The sequence below is a fragment of the Bos javanicus genome, chromosome 17 (genome assembly GCF_032452875.1).
Source record: "Bos javanicus breed banteng chromosome 17, ARS-OSU_banteng_1.0, whole genome shotgun sequence".
Lineage (NCBI taxonomy): Eukaryota > Metazoa > Chordata > Mammalia > Artiodactyla > Bovidae > Bos > Bos javanicus.
In genome coordinates this window covers 51,429,216-51,451,817 of record NC_083884.1, presented here as the reverse complement: position 1 = coordinate 51,451,817, position 22,602 = coordinate 51,429,216, and the positions used below count along the sequence as shown (strand labels likewise).

Genomic DNA, 22,602 nt, shown 5'->3' with positions numbered 1-22,602 from the left:
GTGGGCACACTGCAGTCTCTCCTCGGGAAAGCCCCTAGTCCTGCATGGGGATCCCCAAGGGCTTGATCTCAGCCTCTCTAACCCCCCACTGCCTGCAAAGCCGAGCCTGGGAGCGTCGCCCCCATGACAACCAGCACAAGAGATATTTGAAGGCCTCCTCTGTGCTCCGTGGTTTCAGGAGCTCAGGAGACAGCAAAGGGTGGAGCAGGCAGAAACCCCAGCTCCCCTGCGGGTCATCCCCAGGGAGGATTCCTCGCTCGACCCCAGCCCGTGCAGCAGGAACCAGCCGAGTCCCTGCCAGGTCCCACCTCCATCCGCTCCGTGGTCCCCTAAGTCCAGGTCCAGGTCAGAGCCCAGGGCCTCCTCCTCCTCGTCGTCCATTTCTGCCTCCCTATCCTCATCGCCTTCGCCCGCTGGCAGCACCGAGTAACTGTCCAAGCTGATCTGCGGCAGGGTCTATGGTAAACAAGACGTCGGCATGGAGGGCTGCAGGTGGCCCTACGTGGACACTGGTGTCACGAGCAGAGTCCGAGGCCACATGACCCCAGGCTGGTCACGTGCTACCCCTGCCTCAGTGTCATCTGGGAGTCAGGGGTGGTCACAGGACTGCTTGCAGGGCTGCCCTGAGGACGCAGAGCTAACACACGTGAAGCCCTGAGACCACTGCCTAGCACGGTGTAGAAGCAATAGTGAAGTCTTGCAAATGCCCTGGGGTGAAAGTCCCCAGTGCCCGGCTCGCCCACCCCCAGCTCTCCAGCAAACCCCAAGGGCCGCTTTCTCTGTCCCACCCACCCTGGGCATTTCTGCAGGCCCTGCTCAAGGCCCCAGGGCTGGGCCTTCCAGAAGCTTCCTCCCAGCCCCCAGCATAGGGAGCCTGGAATGTGAAATCCCAGCCCACCCTCCAGGCCCTGAAGCGGCACCAGCCAACCACTCTCTCTTCAGCAAGAAGGTTCTAGATCCCTGCTGCCCAACAAGGTCACCAGCAGCCCTGGGGGCCCACTGGACACCTGAAAAGTATCTAAAATGACCAAGGAATTGAATCTTAATTTTATTTGGGTTTTCTTCTGGCTATGCTGTGTGGCTTGCAGGATCTTAGCTTCCTGACCAGGGACTGAACCCAGGCTCTCAGTAGTTAAAATACTGAATCCAAACCACTGAATCACCAGGGAACGCCCTTATGTGGTTTTAATTAACTTTACATCTGTGCAGGTGCACAGGGCTGGTGCCTACCACGCGGACAAGGCAGCTTCAGAGTCTGGGCTGCCTTTTCTGGCCTCTACGTACCATGGCCTGGGCCTTCTTCGCCCGTGCCCGTGACTTCTTAAACCTCCTTGTTTCTTCTACTGAATCTCTTTGATCGTCCTTTTCTGGGAAAAGATGAACCAATTAGGAAGAAAGATATCTCCAGGCTCATGCCAGGTAAGCAGGATCCATCATTCACTGTCCAGGGTCACTGATCACCATTCACGGGGAAGGGAGGGCAAGCAAGGGACTGGCTCCTTTAGGGAGGCTCCGAAGGCCAGGCCGCCTGCCCCCAGCCTCTTGGGTGATGGGCTTGCACTTGGGGTTACCTGGGGGCCTGTGTCTGGTGAGGGGGAAGGCTCTTCTCAGCCTGCGGCACAGCGCGTGCACCTCCGCCTGCCCCGTGAGGAACACCAGGATGCCGCCTGCAGGGAGAACCAGACCCGCCGTGACCCGCTTGTTCACGTGGCAGACGTGGCCTTGGTGATGACCATGTGCCAGGCCCTCATCTGAGAGCTGGGGCGCAAGGAAGTGCTGGTCAAATCAAGGCTGCAGAGGCCCACACGAGCAACAGGATGAGCTGGGACAAGGAGCTAAACCTATACCATGGAAACAGGCATTGAATTCCTGGACATGAGCACTGGGAAAGCAGGTCTACTCCCAGGAAGTGGGCGCAACCCAAGTATCCATCACCTGGTAAATGGATAAATGGAACTATCAGAGTATGTGTCATGGGGATGTGGCGAGAACTGTGAGGGTGGGGGTCAGGAGGGACACTCAGGTGAAACACACCTGTCCACTTGCTCTGTGTCTGTGGGGACAAAAGGCACTCACAGCCCCACTGTCTGGTTAGTCCCTGAAGCCTTGCAATCCTTGGGGCAGAACAAGGCAGGGCAGGTGCGGTGAGTGCCCTGGGACCATTGCAGACACTGTGGTACAGAGAGGCCAAGTGCTACCCCGAGCCCCCACTGCCTGCACCCCTGGGTCTGGAAGGGGAGGACCCCCCGCCCCAGCCCACCAGGGTCTCACCTGCGGGCAGCATGCGATGGATCTTGCAGACCTTCCGGAAGCACTCCCCGCTGTAGTCTTCCAGTGGCGTCCGCTTGTTGAAATGCACTGTCACCGGGAACTGCCGGGACTCGACCTACCGGGAGGCATGGGGTCAGGGGTGGGGGATGACCTGAGCCAGGCCTGAGCCCTCCCCCTTCCCTGAACTCTGACCATGAAGGCTGCTACCATCCCAACCCTCAGGCAATCCCAAGCTCTGCTGTGGCTGACAGAGGGGCCCTCCTCCCCCCGGCAGCCCTGAGACCCTGGCCTGGATGGTACCTTGATGACCGGGGGTGGCTGGGTGAAGAGCCGCTGGTTCTGGGTGAAGTCCTCCACTCGCAGCGTGGCCGACATGATGAGCAGCTTCAGCGGCAGGTGCCTCTGGGGAACGAGAGACCGGGGACCCATGGCCACCCGGGGCCAGGAACACTGATGGCAGGGTCAGGGGAGACTTCTGCCCTCTGGGGAACAAGAGACTGGGGACCCACGGCCACCTGGGGCCAGGAAAACTGACGGCAGGGTCGGGGGAGACTTCTGCCCTCCTGGTCTCATCTCCAGCCCCACAAACCTGCTCCTCAGCCCCTCTTCTGGATGCCAAAGATCCAAGAAAAAGTTGAAGTGGATGGTAGTGGCCTGTTAAAGGAGCCCTTAAGATCCCCCCTGAGGGACTTCCCTGGTGGTCCAGTGGTTAGGACTCAGCACTTCTACTGCTGAGGACCGGGGTTCAATCCCTGGTCGGGGAACTAAGCAGTGTGTCATGGGAAAAAACAAAGGCTTAAAAAAAAAGATTCCCGAGTAAGCTCTGATGACGTTAGGCGAGACAGGAGGGCTTAGCTTGGGGTCCACCCCACACACGGGAACAGTGGGTATGGCTGCTGTCAGCCCCCGCCCGACATCATGACTGTCTGTCTGTCCCCAAAATGGACAAGGAGGTGCAGCCTGACTCAGGGATGGGTGCAGTGGGTGTGCCTGGTTTTCAGCCTCCTCAGCAGCACCTGCTGTGCCCCCCGTGGTGGGCTCTGCTCTCAAGCCTGTGGAAGCTGTCTTCTGAAGCTTGTAAACTGCAAACCCTGGAAGTTCAGTGTCTTTGGTAAACAAAAGCCAAGGTGAGAGGCACAGTGTAGACCAAAGGTTCTGCCTCCTCCCCAACACAACCTCTTCTGTGTGGCCCCAGCACATGCACCTCTATGACCCCATGCGTCTCCTGTTCTTCCCACCTCACTCGCTCTGCTCTGCCACCCTCAGCTGCCTGACCATCCTCAATGCACAAATCAAGACCACAGTGAGATGCTGCTAGAATGGCTGAGGACTAAAAACATGCAAAATGTCAAGTGTGGGTGAGGATGTGGAAGGCAGCCTGTACATCGTGGGCGAGAACACGGGAGGCGTGACCACTGCAGAAGCCAGTCTGGAGCGGCTCAGATGATTACATGAGGAGCCCCTGTGGGACCTGGCAACCCTGCTCCTGGGACAGGCCCAAGAGAAAGAAAACGGCCCTTGGACAGACATTCACGAGAGATGGAAAGTGGGAAGAGCCCAAGTCTCCAACAGTAGATGAATGGGTATGTGAAATGTGGTCCAGCCACACAATGGATGATGATTCGGCCATAAAAAGGAATGAAGCACTGACATACGCGACAATGGGGATAAACTCTGAAAATGTGCCAAGTGAAAGAAGCCAACCACAGAAGGCCACGCGCTGGGACCGCCCTGGTGGTCCAGTGGCCAAGGCTCTGTGCTCCCAATGCAGGGGGTCTGGGTTTGGACCCTGATCAGGGAACTGGACGCTGCACACTGCAACCAAGAGCAGAGATCTTGCATGCCACAACTGTGACCTGGTGAGCCAAATAAATAAAGTTTTTAAAAAAACACGCATATTGTGTGATTTCATTTATGTGAAACATATGGAATAGATAAATCCACAGAGATGGGAAATAGACTATGGATACCTTGAGATGGGAGAGTGGGGGAGGACCATGGAGATAGCTAACAGGTTTCTTTTCAGGGTGATGAAAATATTTTAAAGTTGACTGCAGTGATGGCATATAACTCTGAATATGCTAAAACCCACTGAATTGTACACATTAAATGCATCAATTACATAAAGTTAACAAAAAAAACCCCAAAATGAAAACCCGACACAAGCCCTACACCTGCCCCAGGGCCTTTGTGCCTGCTTTTCTTGACATTTAGAATCTCCTCCTCTCAGCAGCTGCTTCTCATTCCTTCCCTTCCTCCAACCCCCCCACTCAAAGGCCACACTCTCTGAGAGTCTCATCACACTACCAACCCTCTACCTTCTGCCTGATTTTGCTCTCTCTTCCTGGTTTTGTCCACCGGGAATTCACAGGCTTCTGAGTGGCTTACTGCCAATTGCCTTCACTAAAATGGAAACCCCATGAGGGCAGGAACTTCTGTCTTGTTCACTGACAGCCCTGCACACAGCACACACAGAACTGATGTCTGATGACAAAGGTTCTGCACTTCTAAGAAGGGGGTATGAAAAAGCATCAACTTCTCAGTGGGACTGGCGGGAACTGTTCCATGGCACCCCATCCTAGCACAGCATCCCTTTGACGACCATCCCTGCCCAATCGAGGGAGGGGGCAGGTGGAGGGAAAAGTTGACCCCAAGCCGGGCGCAGGGTGTCTCACAGCACATGGAGTATATGGGCTTGGTGGCTGGCCCCACCAGTTCTGTGGATTTCAAAGACCTGGCTGGTGTCTTAAAGCCAGATGCAGTGGGGTCTGGCTAAGTGCATGCATGCTCAATCATGTCCAACTCTTTGTAGCCCCATGGACTATAGCCCGCCAGGCTCCTCTGTCCATTGAATACTGGAGTGGGTTGCCATTTCCTTCTCCAAAGGATCATCCTGACCCAGGGAGCAAACCTGCATCTCCTGCATTGGCAAGTGGGTTCTTTACCACTCAGCCAGCCGGGAAGCCCACAGTGTCGCCTGGCCCACCGTGAACTCTTTGCTTGAGCCTCTTGCTCTGACAGAGGGAAAAGTAACAGATGACGAGGAGGCTGAACCTAGGGTTGGAATCTGTTTACACCAAGACCCAGAGCCCCGGCTCCTGGCCTGGAGGAGGCTGTTCTAGGAGACCCTCTCACAGCAGCAGTCCGGGTGTGGATGGGGGTGGGCTGAGTGGGCCTCGGGGTCCCCCGGCACCTCCCGCCTACCTTCTCCCGGAGACACACAATGCGGGACAGGAGGCCGATGAGGATGTCAGTGTACACGCTCCTCTCGTGGGCCTCGTCGATGATCACCACCTTGTACTTCAGCAGCAGGAAGTCCTAGGGAGGAGTGGGGAGGAGGTCCAGGGATGAGGACGGCCACCTGGGCTGGAGCACCCCAGGATGAGTGTGCCTCCCAAAGCACCCACTCAATGAACCCCTTTGGTAGCTGGCACGGATTCAAGAGCACTTGGCCTGCAGGAGGTCGTCGCCTATGACCCCAGGCCTACTTCTTCATCTGTAAAATGGGACAAGAGGACCCATCTCAAGAGGTCATGGAGAAGTTTCGATGACAATTACTGTTTGTAAAGCAGACAACACAGAGCCTGGGGCCTGGCAGAGAAACTGCTAGAGAAAAGGCAGCTGTGATCTATTAGAGCCGAGCTACCAATGCGGGTGGTGGGGAGGCAGGCAGGAAACAGGGACCAGGGGATGTTGGGCGGGGACCAGGGCAGCACACGCCACACAGACAGGGGCCATCAGACCCCAAAACACACTCACAGCCGCCTTCACAGTGATCTTGGCTGGCCTCGAGGCAGAGGAGGCAGGAGTCACCTCTGCCCTCCCCAGAGACCCCTGCCCAGGGGAACCTCAGCCAGCCAGTGGGTAGTAGTGTGCTTTTGGCTAATGCATAAAGTCTGTGAACCAAACTGCAACAAACATACAAGCTCACATGTAATGAACACCTATTAGGTGTTCTGCTAAAGTGCCTTCATGCTTCACATGATTTAAAGCAATTAGGAGGAAAGTACCAGCTTGCAGATCAAGAAACCAAGGCTCAGAGAGGTTAAGTAACTTATTCAAGGTGACACAGCAACACAACAGTAAATGCAGTGCTTTGCCAAAATTTGTCACGCTGGCTGCTCACACCCTGGGTGACATCCTATCTTCCCACCCTTACGCTTAGCAGCCTTGCTCTGTGACATGAGAAAAGCAACCAACCTTCTGGATTTCCTTGAGCAAGACACCATCAGTCATGAACTTGATTCTGGTCTCTTCGGTCACGTTTCCTTCATATCGGATCTGGTAGGAGACGACCCTGCAGGCACAAGCTACGGATCAGTCCCCTAGAGCTGCGGCTGCTTGGGGTGGTGGCTACTCCAAGGAGACCAGCAGAGCAGGCCTGGTCCCTCTAGGCAGGCGGCTAAGGGTAGGGCCCACCAGCTCACCTACTAAGGCCCAGACACTGAGCCACTCTGCCTCCCTCTCTAGGACCCTGGCCTCCAGTGTGAGGGGTGAGGGGAACTCACAGACAAGTCCAGAGCATATTAATCACACATGCACACAGATCTTGGCTGGAGCCTGATGTAAACAATCAACTCTAAACACTTTTTAGGAGGCAATCCAGGAAATGGGAACACAGAAGGAACACACTCAGGAGTTAGGACATACTTTTTAGTGATGGTTACAGTACTACAATTATGTTTATAGTTGTCTTTAAAAAAAAAAGTTACAGGGAATTTCCTGGTGGTCCTAGGGCTTCCCTGGTGGCTCAGACGGTAAAGAGTCCACCTGCAATGCAGGAGACCCGGGTTCAGTCCCTGGGTTGGGAAGATCCCCTGGAGGAGTGCATGGCAACCCATTCCAGTATTCTTGCCTGGAGAATCCCCATGGACAGAGGAGACTGGTGGGCTATAGTCCATGGGGTCGCAAAGAGTCAGACAAGACTGAGCAACTAGGCACCCTGGTGGTCCAGTGTTTAGGACTCCGAGCTTCCACTGCAGGGGCCCAGGTTCAGTCCTCAGTTGGGAAACTAAGATCCCCAAGCTACGAGGGGCAGCCAAAAACAAACAAAAATCCCCAAAACAGTCTTGATCTTTCAGACCTACACGATGAAATACTGAGGCTGAGATGATAAGACATCTGAAACTTGCTCCCCAAGAACTGAGGGAGAGCATGGGGCACAGATGAAACAGAGCTGGTCACGAGGTGACAATTCCTGAAACCGGGTCTCGGGTACCTGGGGGCTCGTTATACTAGTCTTTCCACTGTGGCATGTGGTTGGAAACTTAACACTAACGAGTTAAATAAAGAGGATGAAAGAAAGTGGGGGCAGCTTTGTGTATACTATAAATTTAAAGATATGCAGTGAAATGGCATAGGAAAGATACGGACATCTGTGAACAGCCTCCAGGGTGAACGAGGGCGTGTGTCACGGCTCAGCTCGGTGGGTCTGGAGGGCCACCTTCAACCCTCCTCCAAGAAGCAGAGCACTCACCGTGGCGACAGATTCATCTCCTTGGCTACCCGCTGGGACATGGCCACGGCAGCCACTCGGCGGGGCTCCGTGACGCCAATGATGCTGTTGTCGCTGTGAGGGGGAGAACACAGGGCTGAATTTCAGGCAGGAAGGAGCTGACCCAGCAGGCCCGAGGCTGCTGTCCCTACAAATGTCCCTGGCTGGTGTCTGGGATCCTGGATTTCAGGGGGGCTCCCACCTCTCCCTGATGGATAAGAGGGGCTCCCTGGGCCTGGACCGTCTGTACAAACTACATGGTTCATGCTGACAACTGCTTTCCTTCAGGGAGTCTAGAATTTGGCAGGTACCAGGCAGAGAGTACCCACGTGACCAACCCCCAACGAAGAACCCTGGGTGCTGAGTGTCTACAGGCATCCTGGTAAAGGACACTCATACGTGTTATCACAACTCGTTGCTGGGGGAATGAAGCACGTCCTGTGTGACCGCCCAGGAGAGGGCTCTGGGAGGCTGCGCCTGGTTCCCCCAGACTTCACCCCACGTGCCTTCCTCCTTTGCTGATGGAACATTGTGTCCTTCACTGTAGGACCTGGAGTCTTCCAAGAAAATTGCTGACTTGGGGGCGGTCTTGGGGACCTCAACATACACGGGTCAAAAGGGCTAACAGGAGACGACACACCGCCGCTCTCACTAGGAACTGATCTAAGTGTTTTACACAAATCCAGTCATTTCATCTACATAACAACCCTATGAAGTAGCTGGCAATGATGAGCCCCCATCTCACAGCTGAGGCAACTGAGGCCCAGAGAGGTTAAGGAGCTTGCCCCAAGTCATACAGCATGTCAACCACAGAACTGGAATCAGATCTCCAGGAGCCCGTGCTCCTAACAACTTTGGGGAACCACGTCCACTGTCAGCTGAGAGACCTGCGGGGGACCCTGTGGCCAGCCCTCACCTGCTGTAGCCTGCTTCGTAGAGAAACTGCGGCACCTGGGTGGTCTTCCCGCTGCCGGTCTCACCACATATGATGACGATAGGGTGCTCAGCCACTGCCTCCATGATCACTTGTTCTTCAGAGAGAATCGGGAGCTTCAGCCGCTCTTCCTGGTGAGAGAGAGGAAGTCAGAACTCAGGGAATGAGGGGTAGAGGGGGGTTGCAGCTGCTGCAGAAGGGCAGACGGGATGAGGGGTCTTTGCTCAAAGCAAGACTATACAGGTGATGTGGTTCCTACAAAGGCAGCAGCTGGCACCCAGTCAAGGGGGAACAGGAGGGCCACTCTGGAGGATGGAAGCCTTGACGGCTGGGGAGGGGGCCCAGAGACATGGGTTGGGTCCTTTGGAATGTCACACCCGGCATCCAAAGGGTCAGCCTGGTGCAGAGAAGCCCCTGTGCGGCACAAGAACCCTCCGCTGCTGCTGGGGGTAGTTCACACTTATGGAAGAGTCAATTCAGCAAACAACTGGCTGCTAATTTTACCAAAATTCAGGATGTGAGACACAGCATCACATCCTAGGTGTGATTCTGCTAGGTACTCACACATGAGTGTATGCACATGCACACACATACATGCACACACAAGTATTCCATAGTGAGGGAGGGGTTTTGTGAAACCCTGCTTGCTCTGATTATGTGTGAAGCATGCCTAATTTTAAAAATTCTGTTCTCTACTTCTATTCTATTGGTTAAAAAAAGCAGCACTGTCCATCTCATGACCCCATGATGGCTGTGACCTCCAGTTTGCAAACCCTGTCCCCCAAAGTTTTGTATCTGTGATGACGAGAAAAGGACAAGAAAATGTAAAGCAGCAGAGAAGATGGGAGTAAAAAGCAAGAATATTTCAAATGTCCAGCCGGAGATGACTACTTAAACCGAGCTCTATTCAAGCAGAGGAATACTCTATAGCAGTTTCAAAACCGAAACCAAACCAAACAGACCTCAGTGACATACATCTTCCCAAATAAGTAAATCCCAGGAACATAATGCTGATTAACAAAAAAACAAAGTGCAGGAAAACATATATGATACAAGGCCACTTACAAACCTAGCCTCAGTAATACACTTGTGGAAAAACCACAGTGAAAGGCCAAGGGAGGAACCCCGGGGGGCACCAGGGACGCTGGACGGTGGAGCCTGGGTCGCTGAATCAGTGTGTGGACCAGAATCCCATACCCCCCACTTGCCAGTGGGTAGCATCAGGCTCTGACATCACCTACAAGGAAACCTTTGTGGCGTGAAGCCAGTGGCACTTCAAGGTCTGTTATAGCAGTGAGCCCACCCTAATTCTTTATATGTGTCCAGGGAATTTGTAATTTCCTCAATTCTGTCTTATTCCAGCAAAAATTTGAAGCCCTTGGATGGACCAGGGTCAAAAGCCCTTGGATGGACCAGTGTTACAGCTCAGTTTTATTCAGAAAGTAAAGAAAAATACATCTTCAAGGCGTGAGGGCATGCAACCCAAAAGACAAGGAGAGAAGAGAGGCCCCCGGCCCAATTTTGGCTCTTCTTTTTATATGTTTTTTCCTCCTCCCCCTGGGCCTGCCCTATGTAAACTGGGCTAGCCAGAAGTGCCGTTTGTTTTACCTGAGGTCTTCACTCTGGTCCTCGGACCTTCCTTTGTTCTATTTTCATGGGCTTTTCCCTTCCTTGTCTTTTTGCTACCGCCATTCTGGACTCCTTTTTCCTATTCTAACTACCTAATGTATATAAGCACACAAATGTACCTGTGACTGGAATTGCAATCTCATTAAACTGTGTATGTTAAGTTGCTTCAGTTGTGTCCAATTCTTTGCGACCCTATGGATTGTAGCCCACCAGGCTCCTCTGTCCAGGGATTCTCCAGGCAAGAATACTGGAGTGGGTTGCTGTGCCTTCCTCCAGGGGATCTCTCCGATCCAGGGATCAAACCTGCGTCTTTTACGTTTCCTGCACTGGCAGGTGGGTTCTTTACCACTAGCACCACCTGGGAAGCCCTCTCAGTAAACTACTACTTTTCGTATGGAACAGTGACTAATATTTTCTATTCTTTTCCATTAAAAAAAAAAAGCTGGTCACAGCCCACGTTTCCACAATCTAATCTGTGGTTTGAAACTGCTGCTCTGAGACCCATGCGCCCTCTTGCCTCAGGGCCTTTGCTCACGCAGTTCTCAGTATGGGATGGCCCCCCTGTTCTCAGCTGGTCACCGAGCTCTTATCCCAGAAGATACTTTCCCTATCGAGCCTATGTACTCCTGCACTGCCCCTTCATGGTACCCGATCTTCCCCTCCGTGGCTCTTGTCCCTCCCCTTGTGTGACACTGTGTTGTCCATCTTGGTCTCGTCTGCTGGACTGAAAGCTCCAGAGGCTGTAGACTGCTCTACTTCCTGGGCTGGCGGGTGGACGGAGTAACCACCATCTACAATGGGCCAAACCCTGAGGCATCACCAACCTCAAAGCAGTCTCATTAAATGACTTATTCTTAATTGGAACAATGTACTAATATTTTCTATTCTATTCTTCCATGGGCCTTGAGCTTCCTGTCCCTTAATCTTGTTGTTGTGACAACCCAATAAGACAGTCACTTTACCAGACAAGGAAACCAAGTGCAGAGAGGTGGAACCCTTGTGAGTAGACAGGTACTCCCATTCCACACATCAAGAAAACGGGGCCCAGGAACGAGCTGGGCAGTGGAGGGATCAGCACTCCGTTCCAGGCCAACTGACTCCATAGCCTAAGCTCTTGTCCCGAAGAGTGGACACTTGGGCCAGGACCCGTGGTCAGAGGCTGCAGGGGACAGTGACCAGAAGATGAGAAAGGCAGCTGACACCCATCTCAAGAGCCCCACCACATGCCAGGTACTCATTCATCAGCCTGACAAGGCAGGTACAGCTATCCCCCTTTTCCAGATGATGAAACCTAGACACAGAAGGCGAGGCAACCTGCTCAGATCCCGAGATGCCTTCTCGCTGCACCCACAGCCCCTCACTGTACTGACCTGATCCCCTAAGCTCTCCATCAAACACTGGAGCGACCAACCTGCATTTCGGGGGAGCGGTTCACGGGGATGAAGACTGCGGGCTTCGATGGGGGCCTGACCAGGGCAGAGGCTGCCGTGGGAGTAGCTGCTGGAGGGGCAGGAGTCTCAGCTGGGCCGCTGGGCACTGGGTTCTGGCCCCTGGCCCCAGATGGAGCTGGAGGCACGTGTGCTGGGGCCGACCCTGCACTGGCCTCTGACCGATTGTCTGTTGGGGCCTCCTCGGGTTCAGAGTCCACTGAGGATTCAGACTCCTCTTCTGCCTCCTGGCGGCGGCGCTTCCGGTGGGCTCCACTGAGGCTGCTGATCTTCTCTGAACCCTGGGCTGCCACATCATCCGGTTTCCTGCAGGGAAGGCACAAAATCAGGCTCTAGGATGGGCCAGCCAACCTGAGGCAGCTCTGGGTTGCTGAAGGCTCATCAGAGGCAGGACTCAGGAGCCACGCCCCTTCCTGCCTCAAGGCCTTTGTACCCGCTGTCCATGGTCCCTGCAGGCAGCTTCTCCCTCACTTGACTCAAAGGTCGCCTCTCAGGAAGACTTCCCCTGACTGCAGCCTCAATCACCTCTCCCACCGCCTCCATCCTCTTCGCCCTGTTCTTTTCTACTGAGCAAAAAGCTCTTTCTACTATTTATCTAACTACTGCCCATCTCCCCACTATCAGAACGTAAGCTCCTTATGGGAAGAAACTTTATTTTTGTGTACTGCTCTATTTCTAGGGCCCAGAGGAGAGCCTGAGATGCAGTTTGCATTCAACAAACAGTCATTAAATGTGCCACAAGTCTTATGGGACGGTACTGGAAATGAACACAGTGGGCCAAGTGTGAGAGAGCAGGGAGCAGGGGCCTGAGCTGAGGGAACACATGGGCCCCACCTACGGCAAGCTGCCCTGTGGGAATGCCAGCTGGTGTGGCCACATCCTTCAACGGGTCAAGACTAGGGCAGGAAGGGGAACCAAGGATTTTAACATGAAATCTCCTAATTCTTAAATATTGACTGTGGAAGTATCTGTCTTCCCCAAATTCGTGGCCACCCAGATACTCAAAATGTGATCTTATGTGCAAACGGGGTGTTTGCAGATGTCATGAAGATGAGGTCAAACTGAGTTAGGGTGGGCCCTAAATCCAGTGCCTGGTGTCCTTATAAGAGGAGAAAACAGGGACCCAGACCCAGACAGAAGAAAGCCATGGAAGACTCAGAGAGACACACGGAGGACACCGCAGTGGCACACAGACTGGGGTGACATGGGCTGCGGAGCACCCAGGACTGCTGGCACCACCAGAAGCTGGGGGACAGAATGGAACAGATTCTCCGGCCTCTGGCAGGAAACAACCCCACTGACACTTTGACTTTGGACTTCTGGCCGTCAGAGCCACGAGAATAAATTCCTCTTGTGTTAAGGTACCTGGTTTGTGGTGCCTGGTTACTGAAGCTCTAGAAGACCCACACGTGGGCAAAAGATACCAGCATATTAAGCGGCATGTGAGGTCTCTACCCGTTGGACGTATTTTAGCACATGGGTCATTACAAATGTATTTTCTCATAACTCCAGAAGACCCCATGACTCCCAAGACATTCCCCCGCCCTGGGAGCCCTGGAGGGAGGAACGGGCTTCCGAGAGGAACCTGGTGACTTACTCTTTGGTGTGGTACATGCGTTCTCCAGTGCCCAGCTTGGACGTGGTGTAGAAGAGTCTCATCTCAGCTTCTGAAACCTGGACTTCACTCAATTTCTGTAGCATCTCAGCTCGCTGGGGAAGGAAACGAGTGTGTTATACATTTGGCATCATGAGCCTCTTTAGAAGGGAAGTTGAGACTCTAAATAAATTTACAGCATCTCTAACACCCACAGTCTTTTTTAAACCAAAGGCTGAACTTCAATTGCCTGGCATCACAGTGTTCTTAACATTGACAGACATGTGAGCTTGGGCTTCTCGTCCCCTTACAGAGTCTGTGGTTGGATAAACAAGGTTCTCTTTGCCCCATGGTGTGTCATGAGAGATTATCGACTAGCCAGATGCCCATCAAAGGGAGATGGAATAAATAAAATAGGGCCCATCTGTATAATGTAAGACTCCCCGGCAGTTACTACAAGGGAGGAATAGCTCTTTGTGTGATGGCAAGTAGTCCCCACGCTATCTGGAATAAAGCAGTGAAACGTGGGCCCAGTTGGCTTCCTTCCTCTGGGTGAACGAGTCACAAGTATTTGTTTCACTATTCTTGAAATTATACAGATACTTTAATATGTGCTCATATTTGTGTATATATGTACACACACATATATACACACGTGCACACACATATATACACGCGTGCACAAATTTCCTAATTGAGAAAAGAAAAAACAACATACAAAACAGCAAGCAAAGATGCTCGCAGGATGAAAAACAGCACACACTCACAGGCCAGTGAGTCCTCCCCTGGATGAAGAGCTCCAGGGACTGATGTCAGAGCTGCTAATGGCAGAGCTGCTAATGGCAGGCCTGTGTGTCCCCTGGTGGTCACGGCACCCTGTGTGGTCACCCTGTCAGAAAGACTAAGGAGGGATGGGAGAGAGGCTCAGGAGGGAGGGGATATATGTATACGTATAACTGATTCACGCTGTTATACAGCAGAAACTAACACAGCATTAGAAAGCAATTATACTCCAATTTCAAAAGACTGTTAGGAGGCAGTCTCCTGAAGCCTTTAGATCAAGTTTCTTGGTCTCCACACACTAGCATTTAGAGTCAGATAATTTTTTGATGTTCTGGGCACTGCAGGCTATTTAATAGCATCCCAGGCCTCTACCCTGCAAAATGCTAGTAGCATCCTCCAAATCGTTACAACTCCAAAAGTCTCCAGACTTGGCCAAATGGTCTCAGTGGGGGCAAAACTGTCTCTGTTGAGTCACTGCCCCGGACCCGAATACCAATTTATAGGAAACTGGACAGTGGAAGAATACTTTTTAAATTACAGAGATAAAAAAATTTAATCCAGACCATGGGAAAGTCTTTGAGACAAACAAACCAATCTCTGCAACAAATGATAAGGGGGAAAGACAAGAGATGGGGTGGACAGCGCAATGAAATGGTGCAAAGTTTGACTATTTACTGGCTATTTGATGGTGTTTTAAAAAAATCTGGACGTGTTAAAGGCACTGCAGTTATTGGAAATGGTCTTTTATTTTAGAGATGCAAACTGAAATATTCAGGGATACAATGCTACATAATGGGTTGAATGGTGGCCCTTCAAAAACATACATCCATGTCCCAGTGCATGCTAAGTTGCTTCATTCATGTCCTACTCTTTGCGATCCCATGGACTGAAGCCTGCTAGGCTCTTCTGTCCGTGGAGATTCTCCAGGCAAGAATACTGGAGTGGGTTGCCATGCACTGCTCCAGGGGATCTTCTGAACTCAGAGATCACACGCAAGTCTCTTATGTTTCCTGCACTGGCAGGCGTGTTCTTTACCACTAGCGCCACCTGGGAAGCCCGTGTCCCAGGATGGGATCTTATTCAAGTTAAGGGTAATTAAGGATCTCAAGATGAGACACTGGATTAACCAGGTGAGTCCTAAATTCAAAGACAAGTGTCCTTATCAGAGATACACAGAGGAGAGACACACAGGGGAGCAGCCCATGTGAAGATGCAGGCAGAGAATGCAGTGATGTGGCCACAAGCCAAGGAAACCTGGAGCCACCAGGGTTTGGAAGAAGCCAGGTACTGCCCTCCCCTGTAACCTTCAGAAGGAGCACAGCCCTGCCCACCCTTTGATTTCAGACTTCTGGCTTCTAGATCAGCAAGAGAACCCATTTCTGTTGTTTAAGATACCCAGCTGGTGGTCATTTGTCAGGATAGCCAAAGAAACAGTACAGACTGAGGCTGCCTGGGCTCTGATCTATGGGGTAGGAAACTGACTGGCCGTGGAGATGATTGAGGTTGACCATGGGCTTGACAACTGTTGAAGTTGGTGACTGGTAGGTACATGGGAGCTCGTGACCCTAATGTCTCTACTTTTATATATGCTAGAATTTCTCAATATAAAATATTCTCCTTAAAAAAATATTAAGTAAAAAAGGTCAAAACTCTCTAGGATAAAGTTTAAAAAATAAACAAAATGAATGTGGGGTGGAGAATAAACAGTGAGCACGTTGATCGACTGACTCCTGGTTCAACAAACACGGTCTCTACAAACCTGAACCCATTCCAGACCGACAGACACCCCAGAAGCATGTCCTCCTTCGAGGGCTGGAAGGTTCTGATTCTGCGTGTCCCACAAGGGGCATTAGTTATATGTGGCTATTTGCATTTAAATTAATTAAAACCAAATCACATTAAAAATTCAATTCCTCTGCAACTTCCCTGGTGGTCCAGTGGCTGGACATGCTCCCAATGCAGGGGGCCTGGGTTCGATCCCTGGTCAGGGAACTAGATCCCACATGCTGCAACTAAAGATCCCGCATTCTGCAACTAAGACTGGGTGCAGCCAAATAAATACATTAAAAAAAAAAAAAATCAATCTCTCAGTCTGACTGGCCACATCTCAAGTACTCAACAGCCACACATGGCTGGTGACCACCATATTGGATGCTGCAGACAAAGAACTTGTCCTTCATTCCAGAAAGTTCTATCTGATGGTCCTATTGAAGAGATCATGTCAGGGGACACAGAGCCCTTCCATCCCCATCCCTTGCCAGTCTGAAGGGCTGAGTACAGACGCAGAACGCATACCTGGCTCTTCTTCTTCTTCTGGTCTAAGATTCTCTGCAGTATTTTCCGTTCTTTCTTGGTCAGCGGCTTCTTCTCCTTCTTGGACAGGGGAGGGGCTTTGGTCTTTTTCTTCTTCTTCCCGGGAAGGACAAGAGCGTTGCTTGCATCGACTCCTTTCAACGTGTCCTTATCTGAAAAGATATGCTCGCCTGACCCACAGCCCTGGAGGCTAGAGAGCGAGGATGCCTAGGGTCTCAAGATGCTATCTTAATGCTGTTTTCCTCTGGGGGGCCCTTCTGCCCTCTGTGTGAGCCATCCAAGCACCTGCACAGGAATGGGGATGTAGGGCCGCCACACCTTCACCACACTGTCCATCCAGCACCTGCCACAGGCCAGCCTCCGCCATGAGTCGGGTACCTCCACCCTTGTGTTTTGGGAAGACAGAAGGAGGTAGAGCAAGGAGGGAATAAACTACACCAGTGCGTTCCTCCCGTAGGGTCCTGCTTTCAGAGAGTCTGTGAGATCAAAACCACTTTTACAATAACTCTAAAAGATACTCTCTTCTGGGTGTACAGTGAACTAAGTACTGAGCTTGTGTTATATTTATTTTTAAATGTCGGCGTTTTTGGGAATTCCCTGGTGGCCCAGTGGTTAAGACACCATGCTTTCACCACAAGGGGTGCAAATCCATTCCTGGTTGAGGAACTAAAACCCCCCTCACAACTAAGCTCGCATGCTACAGCTGCTGAGCCCATGTGCTGCAACAAGAGAGCCCCTGTGCTACAGTAAAGATCCACTGAAGCCAAAAATCAGTCAAAAACAAAAAAAACCCCAAACCCCTACATCTCTGTTTTAATTTCTACTATGATAAATTTCGATAGAACTCACACTAACAAAAGCACTTTGGGGTCTTCAACGTTTAAGAATGTTAAAAAAATGTCCTTAGAGGAAAACATTTGAGAACCAATGTGCCATAGGAAGGAAAAAGGGGGGACATGTTAAAAATAAAAATAAGAAAGAGGGTAACAACATTGGATCAGTGATCAGAGAAGGCTCTTTGCAGAAGGCAAGCTGCTTTATAATCTTATAAGGTCCCTCTGGCCCCTAAAAGTCTCAAGGATAAATGGAGATGTCTTGTTCTAGGGTGAGAAACTTTTCCCAAATCTTTGGGTCTAAAAGACCTCAGGCTCCTCTGCATTCACTTCACTGTCAGTCTATCTCACCTCCTGAGCTGTCACTGCTGTTAGAACGAACAGTGCCCATCACAGGACAAGTCAGTAAAGACACAGCCTGTCTTTACTTTTCAAAGCATTCTCAGTTACAAATATATTCTCCCCAACTACCACCCCCATGAACAAGTATGTAACTGCTGGATCCATGTGACAGCTGAGAAAATTAAGGCACGGAGATGTCAGGTGAGTTACTTCAACTCCCAGCCAATCCCTGCAACTTCTGAGGAGGGAATTCAGATTCCAGATTCCCACCTTGACAATCTTTCCCATAACTTCACTTCCTTCAGGGTCCAAGAGGAGAGTGTGGAAGAGGAGGCTGGTTAGTGGGTGAAGTGAAGTAGGCTTCCCCATCGGGCCTGGTTCTCTCTCCCTCCAGCTCCAGAATCTAGGCTCACTCTTCCCTCATGCCTAAATCAGCTTGAGCTTCGGGGATCCTATACAAGCAGCCGGATGAGTTTAACTTTGGAGTGTGTTCAATTTCAAGGGCCAGCAAGACAACTGAACTCACTCAATAACTTCATCCTCAACTCTCCTGCGAAACCGGACCCATCAAGGCCACTGATGGCCTCCCTGGTGTTACATCCAGGGGTCCTTCTCTCCCTCCCTGACCCCACAGCAACATGACACAAATGGTGGGTCTTCTTCATGGTCCCTGGACAACCACACTCCCAAGGGGCTCCTCCCACCTCACTGGGCTAAACTCACTGCTCAGTGAGAGCTGGTCCAGTCTTCAGACTTAAATAAATATCATCTATACACAGTGATGATTCCAAACTGCTATCTCCCCTGGACTTGCCTCTTCTAAGCATCTGAGTCAACAGCTGCCTGACTATCCCTCTACTTGGATATATAACAGGGCCCCCAAAACACACATATCCAAAACCAAGCTCCTGGCCTCTTCCCAAGCTGGCCCCTCCCCGCCTTCTCCAGCTGCCAGCCACTGGACCCCACACCTGGGATTCATTCTTGACATCTCCTTTGTTCTTGTGCACAGTCAGCCAGCAAATCCTATTAGCTCCATCTTCCAAATACATCTTGAATTCAACCACCTCTCACACCCTCGGCTGCTGCCGCCCCGGACCAAGCATCAACTTCTGCCCTACTGACTGTACTCGGCAGCCTCCTATCCAATCGCCCTGATTCTTTGCCCTCTACTGCTCTTCCTCAACACAGCACCAGAGTTATGCTGTTAAAACCTAAGCCCATGCCTTGTTCCTCCTCTGCTCTAAACCCTGCAGGTTCACTGTCCTCACCATGACCCACCAGGTCCTACCCATCCTGGCCCCACTTAATATTTCATCTCCACTCAGCCATTCTGATGGCCCTCAGGTCTTAAGGATCCAATGCTTTCTCAATGGGGTCTTCCCCCTCTACCGCACAAAACTCTGCAACTCACCAAACACCTCTTGTACTTTATCTGTTTAGTATGAATGTGTATGCAAAATATTCTATATATTCTGTGTTTTTCTTTACTTGTCTCTTCCCAAAAGCATATAAACTGTGCACGACAGGGATTTTTTTCCGCCTTAATCTCATCTTCTGTTACTCTCCTAGACTGGCACACCAGTCTTCCCTAACAAAACGGAGGGGTCTTAGCAGAAATGTCAAGCAGCCTAGAGCTAAACAGACAGATCTGGGCTGAAAAATACAAACTTAAAAGTCGCTGGTAGGGAGGATATAATTGATGCCATCAAAAGGAATGGAATTACCTTATTTTCTTGTCCAAATTCCCCACGTTGCTATACCACGACCACACTGGAAAGAAACTCCAGGTATTGTTCCAAACTCAGTTAAAAAGAAAACTGTCACCATTCCCCCTTTCTTTGGATCATCTGAGGTGGGAGGCCTCTCTCCGGGATCGTTCCGAAGTCGCAGACGCAGGACATAGTCCGGGCGTCCTTCAGCCCCACTAGCCAGCCCTGGCCTCAAGGCCCTGGTTGGTCTCTCACCCGAAACCCAGCCCCTGTCCAGGGCCTTCTTACCCTCCAGTTCCAGCCGCACGGGGGGCGGCTCGGGAGGGCCTTTAGAGGTGCCGGGGGCCGTCTGCTGGCGCCCCTTGATGTTGTACCTCCGGCGCAGCTTCCCCATGGCGCCCGAACTCCTGCTCCTGAAGGTAGGGTAGCAAGACCCTAGCACTTCTAAGCCCAACTCACGTGGGCCCCCACCAAGGTTCAGGACGGAAAACTTCCGGGCTACGCTCTCGCGAGAGCTGGTACTAACAGATCTCCTGCGGGCGGGGCTAGAGGCGGGGTCACCTTAAAAACCAAGGCCGCTGGGGGCGGAGCGAGGCGGGGCCAAGTTAGGGAGGGGCGGGGCCTGAGGTGCCCAAGAGTCTTCTGTTTCAGCCCAGGGCTGTTTGCAGGAATGTAACCACTAAATCTGAATTATCTACTAATATTAATTTGGGAATGAGAGTGTTTTGTCGGCTTTAAAAATATAACCTACTCCTAATACAGTCTTCTTCCCTCTTTTTTTGGCTTATCTGTACTTTCTGATATTCTTACAAGCAACATTATTTGTGTAGTAAAAAAGGCGTTAAATATTTTCATTACAAAGACAGAAAAAGTAAAAGAAGGCATCAATTAGACAACTTTGCATTTTCATGACCACATCAAATTTTCTGCATTGCACTCGGAAATATTGTATTTTCTGAATTCTGTAATTATTTTGTGAACAGAACAGCTATACTGTGTCTTCACTAACTCAACATTCAAAAAACTAAGATTATGGCATCCAATCCCATCACTTCATGGCAAATAGATGGGGAAACAGTGGAAACAATGACAGACTTTATTTTCTTGGGCTCCAAAATCACTGCAGATGATGACTGCAGTCATGAAATTAAAAGATGCTTGCTTCTTAGAAGAAAAGTTATGACCAGCCTAGGCAGCATATTAAAAAGCAGAGACATTACTTTGCCGACAGAGGTCCATATAGTCAAAGCTATGGTTTTTCCAGTAGTCATGTATGGATGTGAGAGTTGGACCATAAAGAAAGCTGAGTGCCGAAAGGAGAAGACTCTTGAGAATCCCTTGGACTGCAAGGAGATCAAACCAGTCAATCCTAAAGGAAATCAGTCCTGAATATTCATTGGAAGGACTGATACTGAAGCTCAAGCTCCAATACTTTGGCCACCTGATGCGAAGAATTGACACATTGAAAAAGACCCTGATGCTGAGAAAGACTGAAGACAGGAGGAGAAGGGGATGCCAGAGGATGAGATGGTTGGATGGAATCACCGACTCAATGGACATGAGTTTGAGCAAGCTTCGGGAATTTGTGATGGACAGAGAGGACTGGCGTGATGCAGTCCATGGGGTCATGAAGAGTCAGACATGACTGAGTGAACTGAACTTGTGTCTCCATTTTTTTCTATTAAAAGCATAAATGGTTAAGGCTAAATAAATTATATCATCAAAAAAAAGTGAAGGCGCTAGAAGTTATTTTAGAATTTTAGAGAGGATAAAGTTATTTTCAAGAATTAAAGTCATTGCCCCAGGAAAAGCATTTGAATAACCCAGGACAGCAGCTGGCTGCCAAGTAGGTAAGTAACAGTTGTTGAAGGTAAGAATGAATGATAACTGTGATTAATCTGGACAAGCTCCCTTCTTCTTCAGAAAAGCAAAAACAAATCCCACAAACACACAGGTGGAGCATGAAAGGATTTTGATAGCATACATATGAACATTCTTTTAATTAATTAAAAAGGATTGGGGGGGGGAGTTAAAATGAGCAAATCAAACTTGTATTTTCATGGATTTTATTGCTTAGGATAATAGCAGTCTACAGTTTCTTTAAATGTACTTATTTAAGTAAATAAAGTTATTATTAGGTAGGTAATAGTACATTCTCTTATATTTTCTTCTAAAATATTATATACCAAAGGATTACCTCCAGAAGATATAAAGAACATTCTATAAAGTAAAAGGAAAATACACAACGGCAGGGATCTCATAAATATAATGTTGAACAAAAGAAGCCAACCACAAAAGATCATATTTTATGATCCAATTCACAGAAGTTCAAAAACAGGCAAAATGAATCCCCTAAATTTTGGAGGGGGTGTAGTGAACAGGAGAGGGCAAAGGGAGCCTTTTGGCAAAACTGATAATGTTCCTTTTCTTGACCTGGGTACTGGTCACCTTGTATGTTGTTTAAATTCATAGAGAAGCACCTATGACTGAGTATTTTCTGCTTGTATGCCACTCAGTTGTGTCTAACTCTTCACCACCCCATGGACTGTAGCCCACTGGACTCCTCTGTCCATGGGATTCTCCAGGCAAGAGTGCTGGAGTGGGTAGCCATTCCCTTCTCCAGGGGATCTTCCCAACCCAGGGATCGAACCCTAGTTCTGAATTGCAGGCAGATTCTTTACCACCTGAACCACTAGGGTGTCTTGTATACTGTACTTCATTTTAAAAAGTTTACTTTAAATACAATATATTTTTTATGATGATGAAATATACACCAGTGAATATATGAAAACCTCACCAGAAATCTAGAAAAATGTAAGTTCAAAACAAGATACAGGGACTTCCCTGGTGGTCTAGTGGCTAAGACTTCATACCTCCAATGCAAAGGGACCTGGGTTTGATTCCTGGTCAGAGAAATAGATCTCAAATGCTGCAAGTCAGAGTTCGCATGCTGCAGTTGAAAGATCCTGCCTGCCACAATGAAGACCTGGTGCAGCCAAATAAATGAATAAAGTAAATATTTAAAAAGATAACTTTTCACTCTGGGTTGACAAAAGTTAAGTTTTATTTTTATATCATTTACTTATTGAAGAAACTAAGGTTGTTTATCCTGTTGAACGTTCCACATTCTGACTTTAGCTTCTGCTGTTTCTAATTTTTCTGCTTCCATCCCCCATATTTCCTGTAAACTGTGAGTTAGATGTGGAGGTCACATCAAGTTAGGGTCCAAAATGTTTTGGGAAGAATCCA

General features: G+C 50.1%; 1 protein-coding gene and 1 non-coding gene across 3 annotated transcripts in view; one reads left to right on the top strand and one right to left on the bottom strand.

Moving 5' to 3' along the window:
- The window catches only part of DHX37 (DEAH-box helicase 37), a 30,755-nt gene extending 10,896 nt beyond the window's left edge, over positions 1 to 19,859 (bottom strand). Inside the window, exons 1-13 of one of the 2 annotated variants that reach the window (XM_061384543.1) lie at positions 19,642 to 19,859; positions 16,449 to 16,618; positions 13,374 to 13,486; positions 11,740 to 12,082; positions 8,682 to 8,830; positions 7,748 to 7,840; positions 6,472 to 6,568; positions 5,476 to 5,589; positions 2,572 to 2,673; positions 2,272 to 2,386; positions 1,572 to 1,667; positions 1,285 to 1,367; positions 309 to 456 (exon numbers count right to left, since the gene is read on the bottom strand). In XM_061384543.1, the coding sequence (XP_061240527.1) occupies positions 309 to 456; positions 1,285 to 1,367; positions 1,572 to 1,667; positions 2,272 to 2,386; positions 2,572 to 2,673; positions 5,476 to 5,589; positions 6,472 to 6,568; positions 7,748 to 7,840; positions 8,682 to 8,830; positions 11,740 to 12,082; positions 13,374 to 13,486; positions 16,449 to 16,618; positions 19,642 to 19,747 (1,729 nt within the window). In that variant the 5' untranslated portion in view covers positions 19,748 to 19,859. The remainder of the gene's footprint in view (positions 1 to 308; positions 457 to 1,284; positions 1,368 to 1,571; positions 1,668 to 2,271; positions 2,387 to 2,571; positions 2,674 to 5,475; positions 5,590 to 6,471; positions 6,569 to 7,747; positions 7,841 to 8,681; positions 8,831 to 11,739; positions 12,083 to 13,373; positions 13,487 to 16,448; positions 16,619 to 19,641) is intronic. The other variant, XM_061384542.1, reaches the window with a different exon arrangement.
- TRNAR-UCU (transfer RNA arginine (anticodon UCU)) lies at positions 2,963 to 3,035 on the top strand. The gene has a single exon. It is a non-coding gene; the product is annotated as a tRNA-Arg (tRNA).
- Positions 19,860 to 22,602: the final 2,743 nt, after the last annotated feature.